The sequence below is a fragment of the Poecilia reticulata genome, linkage group LG4, assembly GCF_000633615.1.
Source record: "Poecilia reticulata strain Guanapo linkage group LG4, Guppy_female_1.0+MT, whole genome shotgun sequence".
In the NCBI taxonomy this organism is placed as follows: domain Eukaryota; kingdom Metazoa; phylum Chordata; class Actinopteri; order Cyprinodontiformes; family Poeciliidae; genus Poecilia; species Poecilia reticulata.
Window position 1 is genome coordinate 1,528,797 of NC_024334.1, and position 16,064 is coordinate 1,544,860.

General features: G+C 38.4%; 1 protein-coding gene across 1 annotated transcript; it reads right to left on the reverse strand.

Annotated features, from left to right (window-relative positions):
- Positions 1-125: 125 nt before the first annotated feature.
- Positions 126-7,168, reverse strand: LOC103463082 (fetuin-B). Its single transcript, XM_008406218.2, has 7 exons — positions 6,854-7,168; positions 6,168-6,278; positions 4,303-4,390; positions 3,628-3,794; positions 3,037-3,144; positions 1,925-2,011; positions 126-893 (listed from the first exon to the last, which is right to left on the reverse strand). The coding sequence occupies exons 1-7, from the start codon at positions 7,079-7,081 to the stop codon at positions 408-410; spliced, it is 1,275 nt and encodes a 424-aa protein (XP_008404440.1). The 5' UTR covers positions 7,082-7,168; the 3' UTR covers positions 126-407.
- Between the last annotated feature and the right edge of the window lie 8,896 nt (positions 7,169-16,064).

A 16,064-nucleotide genomic window follows, 5' to 3' on the forward strand; every position in this document is an offset into this window, starting at 1 on the left:
AAAATGGGATACTTACTTTTTAAAAATAATGTAAATATTTGCATAGGTTTGAAAAAAATCAAGCTGAAATATTCAGGTCTAAAGCAATATTTTTAGATGGAAAAAAAACAAAAAACAAAGAGAGAATAAATCCAAACTTCTTTATTATCTTCAAGTTGTTTACTGGAGATTTATTACAATTTCTTAAAATGTGAGTAGCCATTTTTAAATTAATGTCTGAGCTGCTTTGGGAACAACAGTACAGAAGAGAGGTCGCTTCAAGGCCACAGAGAAAAAAAATGCTTTCCTCTCATTAGCACAAATTATTACAAGCCTCCAGTGACGGGGATTGGAGCAGTTTATCGGTTCAGACTCTCAGTGGGTAAATCATACATGAGTAAATGGATTTCTGAGCAGCAAAGGGCTGGTTACACTGTGGCGTATCGAGCCGGACCAGGACAGGATCGAAAAGGAGATGACCCGCTGGGGAAATCAGACAGGAACACCGGGCTGTGTGAGGGAGAAGTCCCCRTCAAGCTCTGCCTCTTGTCACGCTTACGCCTCGGGTAGCGGAAGTTAAACGGTGGACGCCGGGCCACCAGGACTCCAATTTCCTCAGAGGAAGAATCCAGAGTCCCTGTGGGCTGTTGTTGGCTTACTGTTCTCTCAGCAGACTCACTGGAAGAAGAGAGAAGGACGGAGGGGTTAGCCACCACTGGGGGATCTGTAGGAAGAGAGGGCATAGCTGTGGGGTCAATCGGAGCTGGCTGAGCGACATCGGGAGTCGGAGGGTCAGAGGGAATGGGCTGCAGGTCAATCACAGGGTCATCAGGCAGAGGTGGAAAGGTTGGGATCATGGGGTCTATGGGGAGGTCGTGAACCTGCGGTTTTACCGGTTGGACCATGTCCACGTTCTGCAGAGAAACAGATAACATTCCACTGAATTATTATATCACCTGCTTGTTCAGACATGCAGCAAAGAGGGTCCCATGCAACACTAAACAGTCACATAAACTACTGCTAAACATTGAAATAAACATTTCTAAAATAATTATAAGATATAAATGGTTACATTTTACAGCAAAGAAAGAAAAAAAATCTGCTAAATAAATCAGATGAATGAGGCTTACATCACCTTTCAACAATCGAGCCGTTTGCATKTATAAGTCCCCTAAGAAACATGTTTGATATTTCCCAATTTTGTTTAAAATTCACCACACATTAGTAATAATTGAACGATTTATTCCTACATCATGGTGGATTATGGACATTTTAGTGCTTTGTAATCTGAATGTTGCATTCTGTTGAAGTTTCATGTCACATGCTTCTTTTATTATTTCCATCCATCCATTTTCTTGCACCCTTGTCCCTTGGTGGGGTCAGGAGGTGCTGGTGCCTCTCCAGCTAGCGTTCCGGGCGAGAGGCGGGGTCACCCTGAACAGGTCGCCAGTCTGTCGCAGGACAACACAGAGACACACAGGACAAACAACCATGCACACACACACTCACACCTAGGGGCAATTTGGAGAGGCCAATTAACCTAACAGTCATGTTTTTGGACTGTGGGAGGAAACCAGAGTACCTGGAGAAAACCCACCATGCACAGGGAGAACATGCAAACTCCATGCAGAAAGACCGGGGCCGGGAATCGAACCCAGAACCTTCTTGCTGCAAGGCAACAGCTCTACCAACTGCGCCACTGTGCGGCCCCTTTTATTATTTCTATTGCCATTTTATTGTTTGTAAAAAAACTATTCAATTTAAATTTGTTTAATTGCAAATGAACAAATTTTGTTGAAAAATGTCGACAGTCTTTTCTGTTTATGCTTTCTCTTTATTTTTATCATGCTGATTACTGATTTGTGTTGTTTCCAATGGAAATGACTCTATAATGTGGTGTGAAATACAACAAAACAATAGAACATGAACTTTTTTGTTACTGTACCTGTATCTTATACATCTCACAGGACACCTGGACGTCCGGGTGTTTGCTCATGTCTCCATACACGGATCCTGAACAGAAACCTGCCGTCTGAGGGAAGGGGGAAAAAAGACAATTTGTGTTTTTATTAGTTCAAGTATTTAGATGGAGTGTCAGCATAAATATAAATCCTGTCAAAGTTTTGAAGTAAGAAAAAAAAATCCTACGCTGAAGCCTTTTAACTACTCAAAGCTTAAAAATAGAGAATAACTTGTCACGTCCAGGGACTGCTGAGGTGACAACAAATAAGATGCAAACTGAAGCTTTGGCAACATTAATTACCTTCAAAATGTTAGAAGGGCTGACGGCATTATTTACTCTCTGGAACTTTGTTTAATCTATTCATAGAACACAGTGAATTCATTCTTTGTTGTGTGTTAGTTCTCTTATTTATTATTATTTTTAATTTTAGACTGAGGTTGTAGAAGTTTTTGCTGGGAATAACAGCACCTTGTACATTTGTTTGCTCGCCTAACAATTTCACACTGAGAAAACTGACAGTTCTCTAATGCAGAAACAAGAAATATATAATTTATTTTGTCTGCATTAGTTAAAAAGCATGTTTTCTTGTCTTTCCATTTTTGGAGATCGGTGGAATAAATTGGCCTCTGTGTCATGTCAGATTTATACAAAGCATTGCATAACTAATCCTTTATGAAAAAAAAAATCTAAACTAAACTATCAAGTAAAAATGATTAAATTGTATTTATTTAACAATAATTTTCAGTGCAAGTGTGTCTGTAAATGTGATAGTCATTTTTGTCTGAAAGGTATTTCTTAATGGGGGCGTTATTACTACATGTACCCAAATTAAAGGTTAGACTTTTCCACATTCATTGTGCAAGTTTACATGCTAATTTATTTGACTTTTATTTGTGCACACAGATGAAAACACAATAGTAGATTTCTAAGTTGAAGAACAACCTTACTCTAATATATTGAATATTTTCCTGCAGGATCATCTCTGAGGAATATTTAAAAAATGTGCAACAGTAAATAAACATAAACATCAGTCACAGATGTTACTAATGGAGCGACCCTTTGACGTTTGACMGGGTTAGTGCCTCCTGAAGTACCTGCGTGTCTGATTTGAGTGTCAGCCGCTGGCAGGTCCCTCTCTCCGTAAATCCCTCTGGACACTGCTGGACCGTGTACTCCACAAACACCGCTTTTTTTGGCACATTCTGTGTAATAAAATGATGTGACAAACTGCACAAATGCACTCACAAGTACTGGCAGTCGGAGAGCCGTTGTATTTTTATGTGAAATGTCCTGTAATGACCATCACTGGCCATAACCCTTTAGTTTTCATCCCACAGCTGCACCGTCATTTACCACGAGAGGCAATATACAAAGATTTAGTTTACAAAGAAACTATTCTGTTCTGTATTTGCTCCCTGAACATAAGCTGGACAAGCCATACAGGCATAAAAATCTTCATTGAACCTTTGAAGCCTTGTGTTTCCATTGCATTATAGTTATTGCTGAGTGGTAATGGTTTTCAACTGGCCCAAAGAAGCTAAAACCTGCCCTATAATGTCTGCCCAAACACACCCAAAGATTAATCTTCAGTGTAGTTTCCCCATAAAACTAACACTCAATACATTGTTGAGCAATGAATTCAGGAGCGGAGCCTCGTTTCCTGCCAGCATTAACCACTGCGGTACCTGAACTGCAGCTCGGGTGACCCGTTTCACGCCAAGCCCAGCGCCCAGAGTGGACTGCCTCTTATAGGCCTCCAGAGTGAGCCCTGCGGTTTCCATGGCCACCGGGCTGTCTACGGAGAGCAGGACGGGACAAGTTGGACAAGTCTGCTGTAGCTTCTCTGGCGGATCTGCAGCGACAAGAGCTTGCCTGAGTGATCTTGTGCACATCTAGTAGATCTAACTATAGGGTTTGTAGATCTATAAAGACATGGGTTAAAACACAAAGTAGAGTTTACAGAAAAAAATAGTGAAATTAAAATAAAATAAAATAAAATAAGGACAATGATTGAAATCAGCTTTAAATCAGTGGATTATGTTTTGACCACAACTGATTTAGAAAGAAACATTTGGCGCAATCGTCTTTTGTCTGCAAGTTGATGATTAAGTGTCAGAATAAATATTTGGGAAAAATAAAAAAAGCAATATTCACACCATTAATTTAACTATAGATATATTTTTATTGGATTTGTACTGATTGTTACAGATTTTTATATATATATTAGCACTAGCTGAAGCTTTAGCAACACAGTTTATATTCTTCCATTCTTCGCATAACAAAGCAATGTATTTAATTTTTTAAATGTGTTGATATGTTACTGTATTATGCTCATTGAGTTTAACAATTAAAAGCTTTACCTGGCACAAGAGCGCAGTCATAGCTGTAGAGGTAGGAGTAACCCTCTGGTGTGTGCAGGATGGTGGTGTTGCAGTTACCCGAGATTTGCTGAAAGGAATCAGAAAGACAAGATCTCTGACTTAATCACTCAGTCATAAATGCTCTGATTGTTTAATATAAAAAAACATCTCCCATAATTAACCTAGAGTGGCCTCAAAGCAGAACAAATGTCTTCAGATGAGTCGAGTCAATTAAGTTTAAAGTTCCCTTGTCACTCGTGGTTGTTACGACCCCAAAGTCTAAAGGATCAGGGAAGGTAACATGAAGAAGAGTGAAATTTAAAATGATTTATTACAAAACAGATGGTTTCACAAAACCAAAACACAATATAATTTAACCTGATTAACACTCAAAAATGGACTAAAATAAACTAAAGAATGCAAATTAAATGACAAAATGCCCAAACAAGTCTAAAGTAGCTCACAATAACCCAAAAGAAAAAGGAACACAAAGGGAGCACCAAGCCTCCCAAACATGAGCTTCTAGCTTGAATAAAATCAAGCTGGAGCAGAGCAAGCAGAAACAAAGTATTTCAAAACTGCCCCAAGCAGTTATAAGCAAAACCAAAGGTGGTTGACAGCTTAACAAAACGTCTTCCTACAAGCTGCCCCACTGGAGGAATGGTTTCAGATGCAGGTTTCAGTATCTGATTGGCTTTCTATCCTCTGCTGGTCCAACTGGTTGCTGCTGTCCTGTAGCCTCCAGGCAGCCAATCAGAAAGGTGTGCTCTCACAGCTGAACCTGCAGAAGTAAAAGGAGCCTGCACAGCCTCAAGAGGTGACACTGCTCTTGGACCCAATTTTATTTCCATGCATATATCGCAGGAAATCACAGAGAGAATGTCTATCACATAGTAACAATAGAAAAAATGTGAGTTAGGTGTCTTCTCAGAAATCAGTGCCATCCAGCTGCACATTTAGCAAAGATTAAAACTGGACATATTTGTTTTGTAATCAGCATTAGAAGCAGTTTTTATCTGGATAAAATGAATAYAGTCATAATGCTGTGATCATCTTATTTTCTAATGTATCACAAAGAGCTTAGAGGACTTATGGAACTGCAACTTGGCCTCATGGGAAATGTAGGAAGGCCTACTGGACGTCTGTGTCATCCATCGTTAAAGCTAACCCAGCAGATTCATTTATGTGTATAAGAAAAGCAGAGTCACTATAGACACTCCCTCGATCGATTGCTACTATGGTAAAAATAACTTAATAGTAATTTTTTTTCAGTAAGTCAACAAATTTCATAGACACTTTTCAGAAGCAGGTTCAGTAATGCATCATGGCAAACTCTTTAACTTACACAGTCCCAAATATCTGCAATGATGTCACTTTAAAACTCAGATTTTCAATGTACTTAAGTGGAAATTAGAAATAATTCTTTTAAACTTTGCCATCATGTTGGGGTCGCAGTAATCATGTGGAAGATAGTGGGCTAATCAGATTAAGACCAAGATGGAGTAGATTTTAAAATGAAGCAGAAACACATAACATTTAATGGAATAAACCCTATTAGGTTGCAAAAGACTTGAAACTATGCAAAGGTTTGCTTTTCAGCAGAACATCAACCCTATATGAAGCTAAAGCAACCACAAACTGGAAAACTGCGTCATTTATAATAAATATATCAATAATATGAACAACAGAAGTCCATCCATGAAACAGGAAAAGAAGTCCAAAAAGATGAGATGTATAGCACAAATGCAAACATTTGTATTTGAACAAAGCGCTCGTGTGTGTGTGTGTGTGTGTGTGTGTGTGTGTGTGTGTGTGTGTGTGTGTGTGTGTGTGTGTGTGTGTGTGTGTGTGTGTGTCCGTCCTACTGTTTCCATGAAGGGTCTGACATCACAACGCTTCCACGGTTTTGGACTGCCGATGTGACATTTGGTCTCCAGGACATCCAGGTCCAGGTAATACACATTACCTCCTGGTCCCTGTTATTCACAATGCAAACACAAGGAGCAGGTTACAAGAGCCGCTGTCTCTTCCTGAACACACTGGCAAACCCCGAGTGTTTAGTTCACATAGATGAAAACTCTCATATATGCTCTACATCGTATGATATTGATTTTAGCCGTAGCCCTGAAAATAAATTATTACTTTTAGGTTAGAAGGTTAAATAATATCTGTTAAAACCTGATCGATTTCACAGTTGGGTCTTAGACTTCAGCAGCAGAGCGTAAAGTTCATAAAACCGCTTTGCAGAGGCAGGTGTGTACTGAAATGACCTGGACTTTATCAATAGTTACTCCACTCCTACTGACCATCTTTTATTAGGCTTCAAAGGGATTTTATTTGAACAAATATTAAAGGTGAGATTCGTCAGAGGAAACCGATTACAGCAAATATTTCCTATTGTTTTTAGCTAAAGATTTCCCATTCCTGTTTATTTTATTAGGCCCAGAGCAGCAAAACCACTGCAAAAGCCTATTGGACATACTTATACTCTACTACTTTGTGTGTAGCTGAAGAACTTCCCACTAGCTGTGGATGTTTTTGCTGACCTGACCTGAGCGTGCAGGTAGACATTGGCGATGCGGTTGAGGGCAAACTTGTAGCCTTCGGTGCGATCCTCGTTGATGTAAGTGACAGCCAGGCGAGAAAGCTTCTCCACAGCTTTGTCGTTACAGGGAACTGGAGCGAGCTCGATGGGCATCAGCAGAAAACCCTCCCCGTTCACGTGGAAAGTGTGAAGAGACACGAGCGATATTAGCAGTAAAACTGTGCAGATGTCCATGGCCGCAGACGTACAGACGGAAAGCTAACGGCTCTGAGCTGAAGTTTGTTCTTCTGTGTTTGCCTTCCAGCCAGAAAGTGACTTTTGGAATCAAAAACAGAACGCTGAAAGGAAGCCAAGGGCAATGTTTGTTTGAGAACAGAGGGGCTGATATATGTGAATGAATATCTAAGTGGTACTTTTAACCCCTGGTGCAAGCCAAGGTCAGGACTGTCACTGATGGCTCAATTTGCAATTAAAGGGCTGTGGAAATGTATTTCATCCCTCATTTTGTTTCAGATGATCAAGTTTGGATATTATACAAAAGTGCATTTTTACTTTCCAGACAATTGTACCTCCATGCAAAGGAGTGATTGTCCCTTAAAGTTTGTTTCTGTTGTTCTAGCCCTGGTGGAAACAACTTAGAAAAAGAATTTGTGATAAAGGAAATTGATTGATGAGCAGAAAATGCCTTTCAGGATTTTCCATCAGTTCCAGCGAGTTGCCCAAGCAGCACTGCAGCCTCAGACCACCACTGTACTGTCAGGATGATCGCTTTTCTCTGAAAATCTGCATTTCCCTTAGATGTACTGAATATTCCTACAAAAGTCATTATGATCATCCAAAGGTTTCTTGGGCTACTTTGTTTCTCTCTCTCTCTTGCTGAGGAAGGGTGAGCCTGCAGTTGTTTTGTAACATCCTGGGTTAGTAGTTGATGCATATTTGGATTGTTTTAAGTTCACCYGCCCTACCTGGGAAATTTCACCACTGTTTATTTTTCTCCATCTGTGTATAATGGCTCTCGCCCTGATTCACAAGAACCCAAATCTTTAAAGCTGATGTTGTAACTGAAGGAAGTGAGTGAAGTTGTTTCTTGTCTGATCTTGAATATAATCTTAAATTTCTGTGTTGCAGTTTGATTTTCTGATTTTCTTTATGTTGTCTGATAGGCTGAGGAGATTTCTTGATTATACAGATCTGGTAACAAGACTCAATGTGGAAAATGAAATCAATCATCTTTACGAAAATCTGTCTATTAGCAAATAATTAATCATCTAAAAAACGAGAATTTCAATTTGGATGCTATTTTCCATTTGCAATCATTATTTTAATATTTACCAAGGTTCATTTTTTATCACATTTATGATCTAAAATGTAAAAAGTGAGAAAAACTGAGGAACTATGTGAAATGTATGCTTCATATCCTGGCAGCAGGATCAGACTATCTTTGGAAATCTAGATGAGTAAAGTATTTTATGTATTCATGTTTTCATTTATCAGCTTAATACATTTCATTATCTGTACCTTAAAATAATGCCGTTTGATTAAACTCTTAAAATTTTGTGTTTTCATCATTTTCCATGCGGGTTAATTCCCCTGGCAGTCTGCCAGTCTCTCATTCCCATCTTTCTCTCCCTTCTAAAAAAAATCTAAACTAAAATTAAGTCATAAAATTAAAAACCTGAATATCAACAGCAATATTCCCTTTTACACCTGAGAAATAAACAGATACTTTTTAATCAGCTTAGTTTTTGATTAGCAATTAGCACTAAACACAACTTGTCTGTCAGCAAAACTGTATATCTTATAAGTTAATTGTCCTTCTTAGAATTATGGTAATAAGCTCGCTCAGCTAATTATGTTTGCTTTAGTGCTCATCTTGCAGATGGATTTGAATTAGGAGACAATTCTTCCTGTAATCCTTAGCCGGCAAGTTTGTTTTTTTGTTGTTTTTTTTTACAAATAAAACGTTTTTGAACAAAATAAAGAATCTCCTCTTTTTGTTTTAACCACATTCATAACTTACTTGGAAGATTAGTAATTTATCTTCAGATGAAAGTCATGTCATTGATAAGGCAAGGTTGATATTTTGGTTACAGACAGTAGAAGTTATTCACTCAGGCTAGTAGTTTGTTCAGGAACCAAGACGATTTGAACTGCGCTCCAGTTTTACAGGTTGCAATGTTGACAGTGCACCAGTAGGAGTCGCTGTGCTCTTGCTATGATGTTCTGAGTTCTGTTGTTCCGAAGCTGCAGAACTGAGTTAAATATTGACCAACATCCTGAGACTAAATGAATCCCTATTTGAGTCCTGTTTATATCTTGTCACCTTGAATAAGTATCTTAAAACAGAAATAAATACAAAACAATGTTTCAATTGAACTTACCGCTACATGATAAACATTTATTGTCTTCATTGTTCTAAGCAAGTTTTCATATATATATAAAATCTACTTAAATTGATTTTGAAATAATTCAGAATGTAAATTCTGTTTTATCATCAGACATGTTTTTTTTGTTTTCCAGAAATTCAACATGAAATGGGAAAGCAGGCTTGGCTGTCTGTTGTGGGTGGGGTTCACACTTTGGAGCCAGTCAGATTTTATTTCCACCGTTTTTGACAGATCGGTTAATGTCTGTAACAGCAGCTCAGACGCAGAGCAGACTGGCAAACACAAACACAGTCTCTCTCTTCGTCATCCTCTCCCACACACGCGTTTGATTCATCACAATTTTGAGACGAGATGAGAGAAAGTGCAGCAATTTGACTAAAAATCTATTAGCGATGAGAAGGGTGCTTAACCCATTCACAGGTAACTTTCTGTCTGACTGCATAGACTTTAAGGTTTGAAGAAAAAAAATGCTTTCCTGACTCTTCAGTAGTGCATCGTTGCAAAATGCACATCTTCACATAGGTGTCAGAAATTTTGCTGTGCATGCAGTCTCTACAAAACAACAACCTTTTGCAGCAGCACCGACATCTYAAGTGTGTGTTGTGTTTTTAACGAGTCAGTAGATCGGCAGAGGCTGCATTTATAATACTGTGACGTGTTGGGTGATCTGGGTTTGAAGGGCTAATATGAAGAGAATCAGAGCAACATCAGAATATGATGACAATAAGGAATAAGGTGAACTGTGTGAGGACGGAGTCCTGAATGGAAGAAAACCAGCTTTTACAAAAAGTCAAAAACAACAAAAACATTGAGGAGGAGAGGGAGTGGATGGAGGAGAATGGAAAATAAAGACAGATTTGTGAAGCAGGTAGGAATTTATGGACAGAGCAACACAGGAAAGAAAGATCCAGATGTGAAGTCCTTCTTTTGAGCTGCAGTCTAAAGTAAATAGTAAATTCAAGTTAAATTGTATTCTTGCATATTAGTATTAAGCTGTGTGCCTTCAAACTGTTACAAAGGGTGTGAGAAAGTCTTAATTTTGTCTCACTTCTTTACATTTTACATTGTTTTCTTACAAAGTAAAACATCTTTTGGGTAATTATTATTACTGCCTAATGCAATAATTCAATATGTAGCACATTTAATAATTGAAACACAAAGTATACCTTTAATATGCATTAATATGCACAGTGGAAACTGTTTCAACATTGCCACAGAAGCTAACATCTGCAGTCTTCCTCGTCTCTGCTCTGCTTAGCGGTTCAGCCAATCAGCACTAAAGAAAACGAATGGCTCTCCTGGATTGGCTGCTTTCCAAGCCCCAGTCATATGCATGTTAAGTACCATTGAGTCTTGGTACTTCAGCCTCCTAATCTGTGTTTTCCATTGAATTAAAAAAAAAAACTGTGAATAAGTGAATTTGCAAATAAGTTGGAGTTACATTTCACAGAAAAATACTGAAGTGCAGTTAGGTGGAAATCCACAGTTTTTAATTTGACCAACATGTTTCTTTGGACTGGAAGTAGCAGGAGCATTTTGCAGAGGTCCAGGATGAGTCCTGGGATAAATATGAGAGAGAATCAGTAGAGGAAGCTAAAAATTAGGGTTATGGGAAAGAGGCTATCCAACCCCAAAGAAAAACCCTGAATGTCTTTTTCAGTTAAAACATTTGATCTCTACCATTACATCTTTTACTTTATTTTCAAATAAATAAACATCTATATAAACACTTTACATTCCACATTCCAACCACATATTTTCACTAAAATTCATTTCACTGAATGCCAGCTTTACATGAAACTGAATTTTGCTGCTTTCACTGTTTTATTTTATTTGCATGACTTAACAATAAGCAACAGGAACAAAAATTGTATTTTCTCAAAGCAAACAATGTTTCTCATTTAAGTCTTGCCTGGGTTCAGTGAGGTGATGTGTGGGTTTTCACAGTCTAAACTGACCTTTTAAATTGCCCTATATTGTGAGGGTGTGTTTTCACGGTGGCTGTGTTCTGTGCAGAGTGTGAACACGATAAAGTTGGTAAGGGAGGAAAATGCTGCTATGACATGAATAAATTCTAGAGAACCATCTCCCTTACGTCAAATAATAAAATTAGTTACTAAAAATAAAATAAGAGTTAAGTGTTGTTTACTTGACCTCAATGAATTAGGCTTTTAATGCACACAATACACACTGAACATCGTATTCACATGTAGAGAGTTCTTTCTCCACGCATCTGTCCCGTGATAATCCGTTTTCCTTAATCCATTTCACATATTCACTGAACCAGGTTCACCTCTCAGCAGAGGCTGGAGAAGGGAGGCAGAGATACTGGCTCAGCAGAACAAATTCTACTAATATCAGAAGAAGAAGAAAAAAGAGCTGCCTCAGTGTTGTGCATCTTTGTGTGTTTTCATACAAGGGGAACGGGAACTGGTGTTTGTGTGCGCGCCTGACTGTACAGAACCACAAATTCATGCGTCAGTGTTACCGGGAGCCAGCTGTGCTGCAGCAGAAAGCGGGGAGAGTCTGTGGGGGAGAGATAAGAACGGAGAGGCTGCACCGAGGGCCTGCTCTACCAGCACAACGCCAGACCCAAGTTAGACAAACCTCCTTTGATGTGAGCACAGAATAATCTCCCCCCTTCTGCTCGCTGAGCTGAGATGCCACGCTGCAGCGATGCCCAAGCGCAGATATGAGGGGGCCGCCGCCGCCGTTCACTTTGTTCTGCAACGCGCCCGGGGTGGGAGGGGAGACAACAAGGAGAAAATAGAACAGAAGTGATGAGGGGGTGACTTCCATTCTGATGGAGTCAAACATTCTGCTGAAGGAAGTTGCATTGAAGTGTTATGTTAACACATGGATTCTTTCACAGTTAAAAAAAAACGAGTCAACCAGAGGAAAAAAAATATATATCTGTCAAAGTTGTTTCCAACATGATGATAATGGATCAGCAATATTTAAATCCATGGAAAAACAGTGTTTAGATTTTTTTTTTGTTCATGGATGGTTTTGACTACTGCTGAATAAACTTGTAGCTGATTGTTTTACATTTTGAAAATAACTTTGATAATTGAAACACACCAATATTGAAGAAAAGCTCTTGGATTCTAGCAAAATGGTTTTGGCATTAGGATGAGGTGTTTTTTGTTTTGGGTTTTTGTTTTGGTTTATTCTGTAAAACTGCAATGCAAACACTTTTTTCACATCACATGAGTCACATGTTCAACAGCAGGATGTTGCCACTGGCACAAACCAGGAAGAAGACGACAACAGGAAGTAGTTGGTCTATCATGAAATAGAATGTTTTGATAAAAAATTTAAAAAAAAATAGGTCAGGCTCCCAAGAAAGAAAATGTACAGACACCAAAACCTTCCTGGTAATTTAAATCAGTGTTTTCATTGTTAGATTAATTCAACTGACATTGATTGAATGCACTGCTAGATTGCTTCTGTTTTTAAGGAGCACCTTTTGATATTTATTCAGGTAAAAAGAGATTAAAAAAGCATTTTTTAACAGCACATTTAAAATAAAAAACACACTATTTTGGTCCGAATGTGACATTATCATTTCCTTGTCCATCTCAAAGATTTACATGGATAATTAGAGCAAAATCATAGAAGATCTTTAAGCATTTATCTGTGCTGAATCATTTTCTTCATCTTTATCTTGTATGCTTTCATTAATATGCAGTTTGTCTTTCCTCTTTCATTTCAGATGACTTCCGGTCGCTGTCTCTGTTTTTCTTTCATATGTTTTTAATCTTAATAAATACATTCTGCTTTAAGACGTGAAGGCATTAGAAAAGAAAGAACGAAGAACAGGGATCATGTTCCTCCTAATTAGTTTACAAGCTGTTTGTGACTCATTCTGTGTTTAAAGATCTGGACTTTGTTTCCATCCTAAAACATTTCACTGGAACTGGTCAAAGAAAAAGCTGCGTTTATCACCACAGTGATCCGAAAGCCAATTCTGCTTAGAGTGAATGTGAGTTTTGTAATTTTTTTAATGTAATTATTGAGTTAGAAACTCTTTACACGTCGCCTGGTCAAGAAAAGGCACTTAAAGCACTTAGATCATACACTCTAATATTTTAATTAACCACCTTGTATTTCTATCCAATGGTGCATTAATTTTGATCATGGTTACTCAAGGTTTTTTTTCTTTCTGACCACATAATGGTTCCCACTAACCTTCCAGTTTTGAAAGACGCATTGGACACTTCTCAACACAATTTTAGGAGTTTTTGAAATCTTCTGGAATCTCTTAAAATTGTATGTTTTCATTGCTTTATTTGATCCTTCTTACGCAGATTTCCACTACCACAGAAGTAAAGAATGTGTCTGTAATGAATCTATTTATTAGTTTAACTTTTTGTGTTGATTACTGAAATACACAAACATTTTTGATGACTTTTCTAATTTACTGAGATGCATCTGTGTTTGCATCAACAAATATGGAAAAAAAAGATCACTGCTGCCAATAATTCTCAATGTTCTCCAGGAAGTATTCCTGGTTATAGTGTGTCAGCTTTTCAAACCCCATGTTGGGCACAGCAGATTGCACTGAAAATTTATGTCCACTGTCGCCACATGCATGCTCAGGATGTGAGCAAAGTGATTGCTGCAAAGTTAATAGCACAACAGTTTTGAAATGGTCTAGTATTTTGGGCTGATTTCTATATATAAACTGAATGTGTTCACTCTGTAGACATTTGTTGTGAAGTTGTGCTATAATAGCAAACTGAATTAAAAAGATTTTGTGTCATGAGCGTCACAAGTTCTTGTTGCCATTTTTCTACAACGATGTGGCATGTTCACATGAACCGACATGATTTCTGCAAATTTGTCAGCAGCACAGTCATGCCGCAAATCTCCTGTTCTGTCACATCCCACACAAGACTTAGGAGGCCACTAAAGGGCACTTATGTCTCTGTTTATGAAACCAATCTGAGACGACTTTTGCTGTGGGACCTGCAGGAAGCAGCTGTTGGCAGCAAAAGTAGCCATAAGAGTGAAGCAAATGGACAGTGAAATGTGTGGCGTTTGCACCAAACTCAGTGCTACTAAAGAACACAGACTGATGCACGGCCAACGTCCAGCTGCAGAGTTCTGGTCCGTGGATTCACACCTGATCCAAGCGCTATCATCTAACACCTGAGCTAAGGTTGCATATTCTGAGCTATCAGCTGATCAGTTGATGTAACTTTATATTTCTGTACTTAGCTGACATGGGAAGAATGTCAGGTGGGATTTTGCAGATGTAGCCAAAGGTTTCAAAGTATTTTAGTGTCATGGATTATTTTCTGATCACATTGACAATAAAAAAACTTACTGCGGGGGTGTAAGAGAAAGGCTTTTTTTTTTTTTAGCTATTCAAGGTTTATTTGGAGTTGATAAATTGGTTTTATGGCAGATTACTCGACTATTCAGTTCTTTACAGACCGGAATAGCTTTCTGCTGTCATCTTTCTGCTGTCTATTACAAAGTTAGCTCAAAGCTAACTCAGGCAATAAAAAACAAAACTTACAGATCTTTCATACAGCAAACAGAATGAGGAGCACGGACAGAGAAGCCAGGAAAGAAACAACGAAGAACCAGGAATTTAAATATTGAGGCATGGCTAGAAAATGGAAAATAGAACCAAAAAACTAATTAGAGGGAATGAGAAACAGCTGTGTAATCAAGAAAGCACAGATATTGAGGGAGAGAGACTGATTAACACTAAGAGAGCAGAATAAAAAGTCAAAGTATCTGCAAACCAAAGGGACAAGACATGAAAATAATCTGAGCAAAGTTAAGTCTGATCACAAGAATCAACTAAGAAACTTAAGTGCAAAGAAATAAATATTACACCTTTATGACATAGCAAAAGGGGAAATTGATCCAAACCATTTCCAACTGAATTTTATGAGAAGCTTACATGAAAGACTTTTCTTCTAATTTTAAGGGATTCAGTGCAATGTACCTCCAATAACATTGTGAAATATTCAAGTCTCTTAAAAAACATCGATTTCTGTTGTTTCTGGTTCTTCTGACACGGTGAGTTTTGGAAGATTTTTTAGCAGATATTTTCTTTTTTACATTTCAGACAAAATAAAGTGATTTTGTCATGTGCATAAAAAAAAAAACAATAGCCCTACACCTGTGTTTGTGTTATGAAAAAAAAAACTCACAACAGAATGAAAGCAGTGGTCAAAGTAGAACATCAGGGGTCTCATTTTGGACTCATGTTTCCCAGACAACATGGTGTAACCATCTGTATTCAGACACGCGAATCATAAAGATCCCTGAGCTGCAGACACACATACAATTTAATTTAGATAAAAATCAAAAAATTACACAGATCTCCAAAGATAATTCCACCCTAAAATGTGTTGGACGCTGGAAGCGCATGGCTTCAATTTGACTTCCTGAACAGTGCTGTCTCAGGGTGTAATAAAGAAATCCAGAGCCAGAAAGACGACGCACAGTATGAGAGAGTAGCTCAATCACTGGATGTGATTGAAGTGCCGTGTGTGGTGTTTCAAACTTCAGCTGCCATGATGCATTGCCCACTCTTCATGTTGCCTCCTTGACCAGCTGTAAGATGTATCACAGCCAGTCACCTGCTACCTGCCTCCCTGCTGGAGGTCAGCGCCTCCAGCAGGTTGTTTGGAAAATGTCATAACCTTCTCTTGCTTCTGTGTGTGCATATATTTGTATTTTAATGTGTTTGCTTGTGTGATGTGTGTTTGTTGAACCATCCCAGAATTTGCATGTTTTTTCTGTTACGTGTGTGTGTGTGTGTGTGTGTGTGTGTGTGTGTGTGTGTGTGTGTGTGTGTGTGTGTG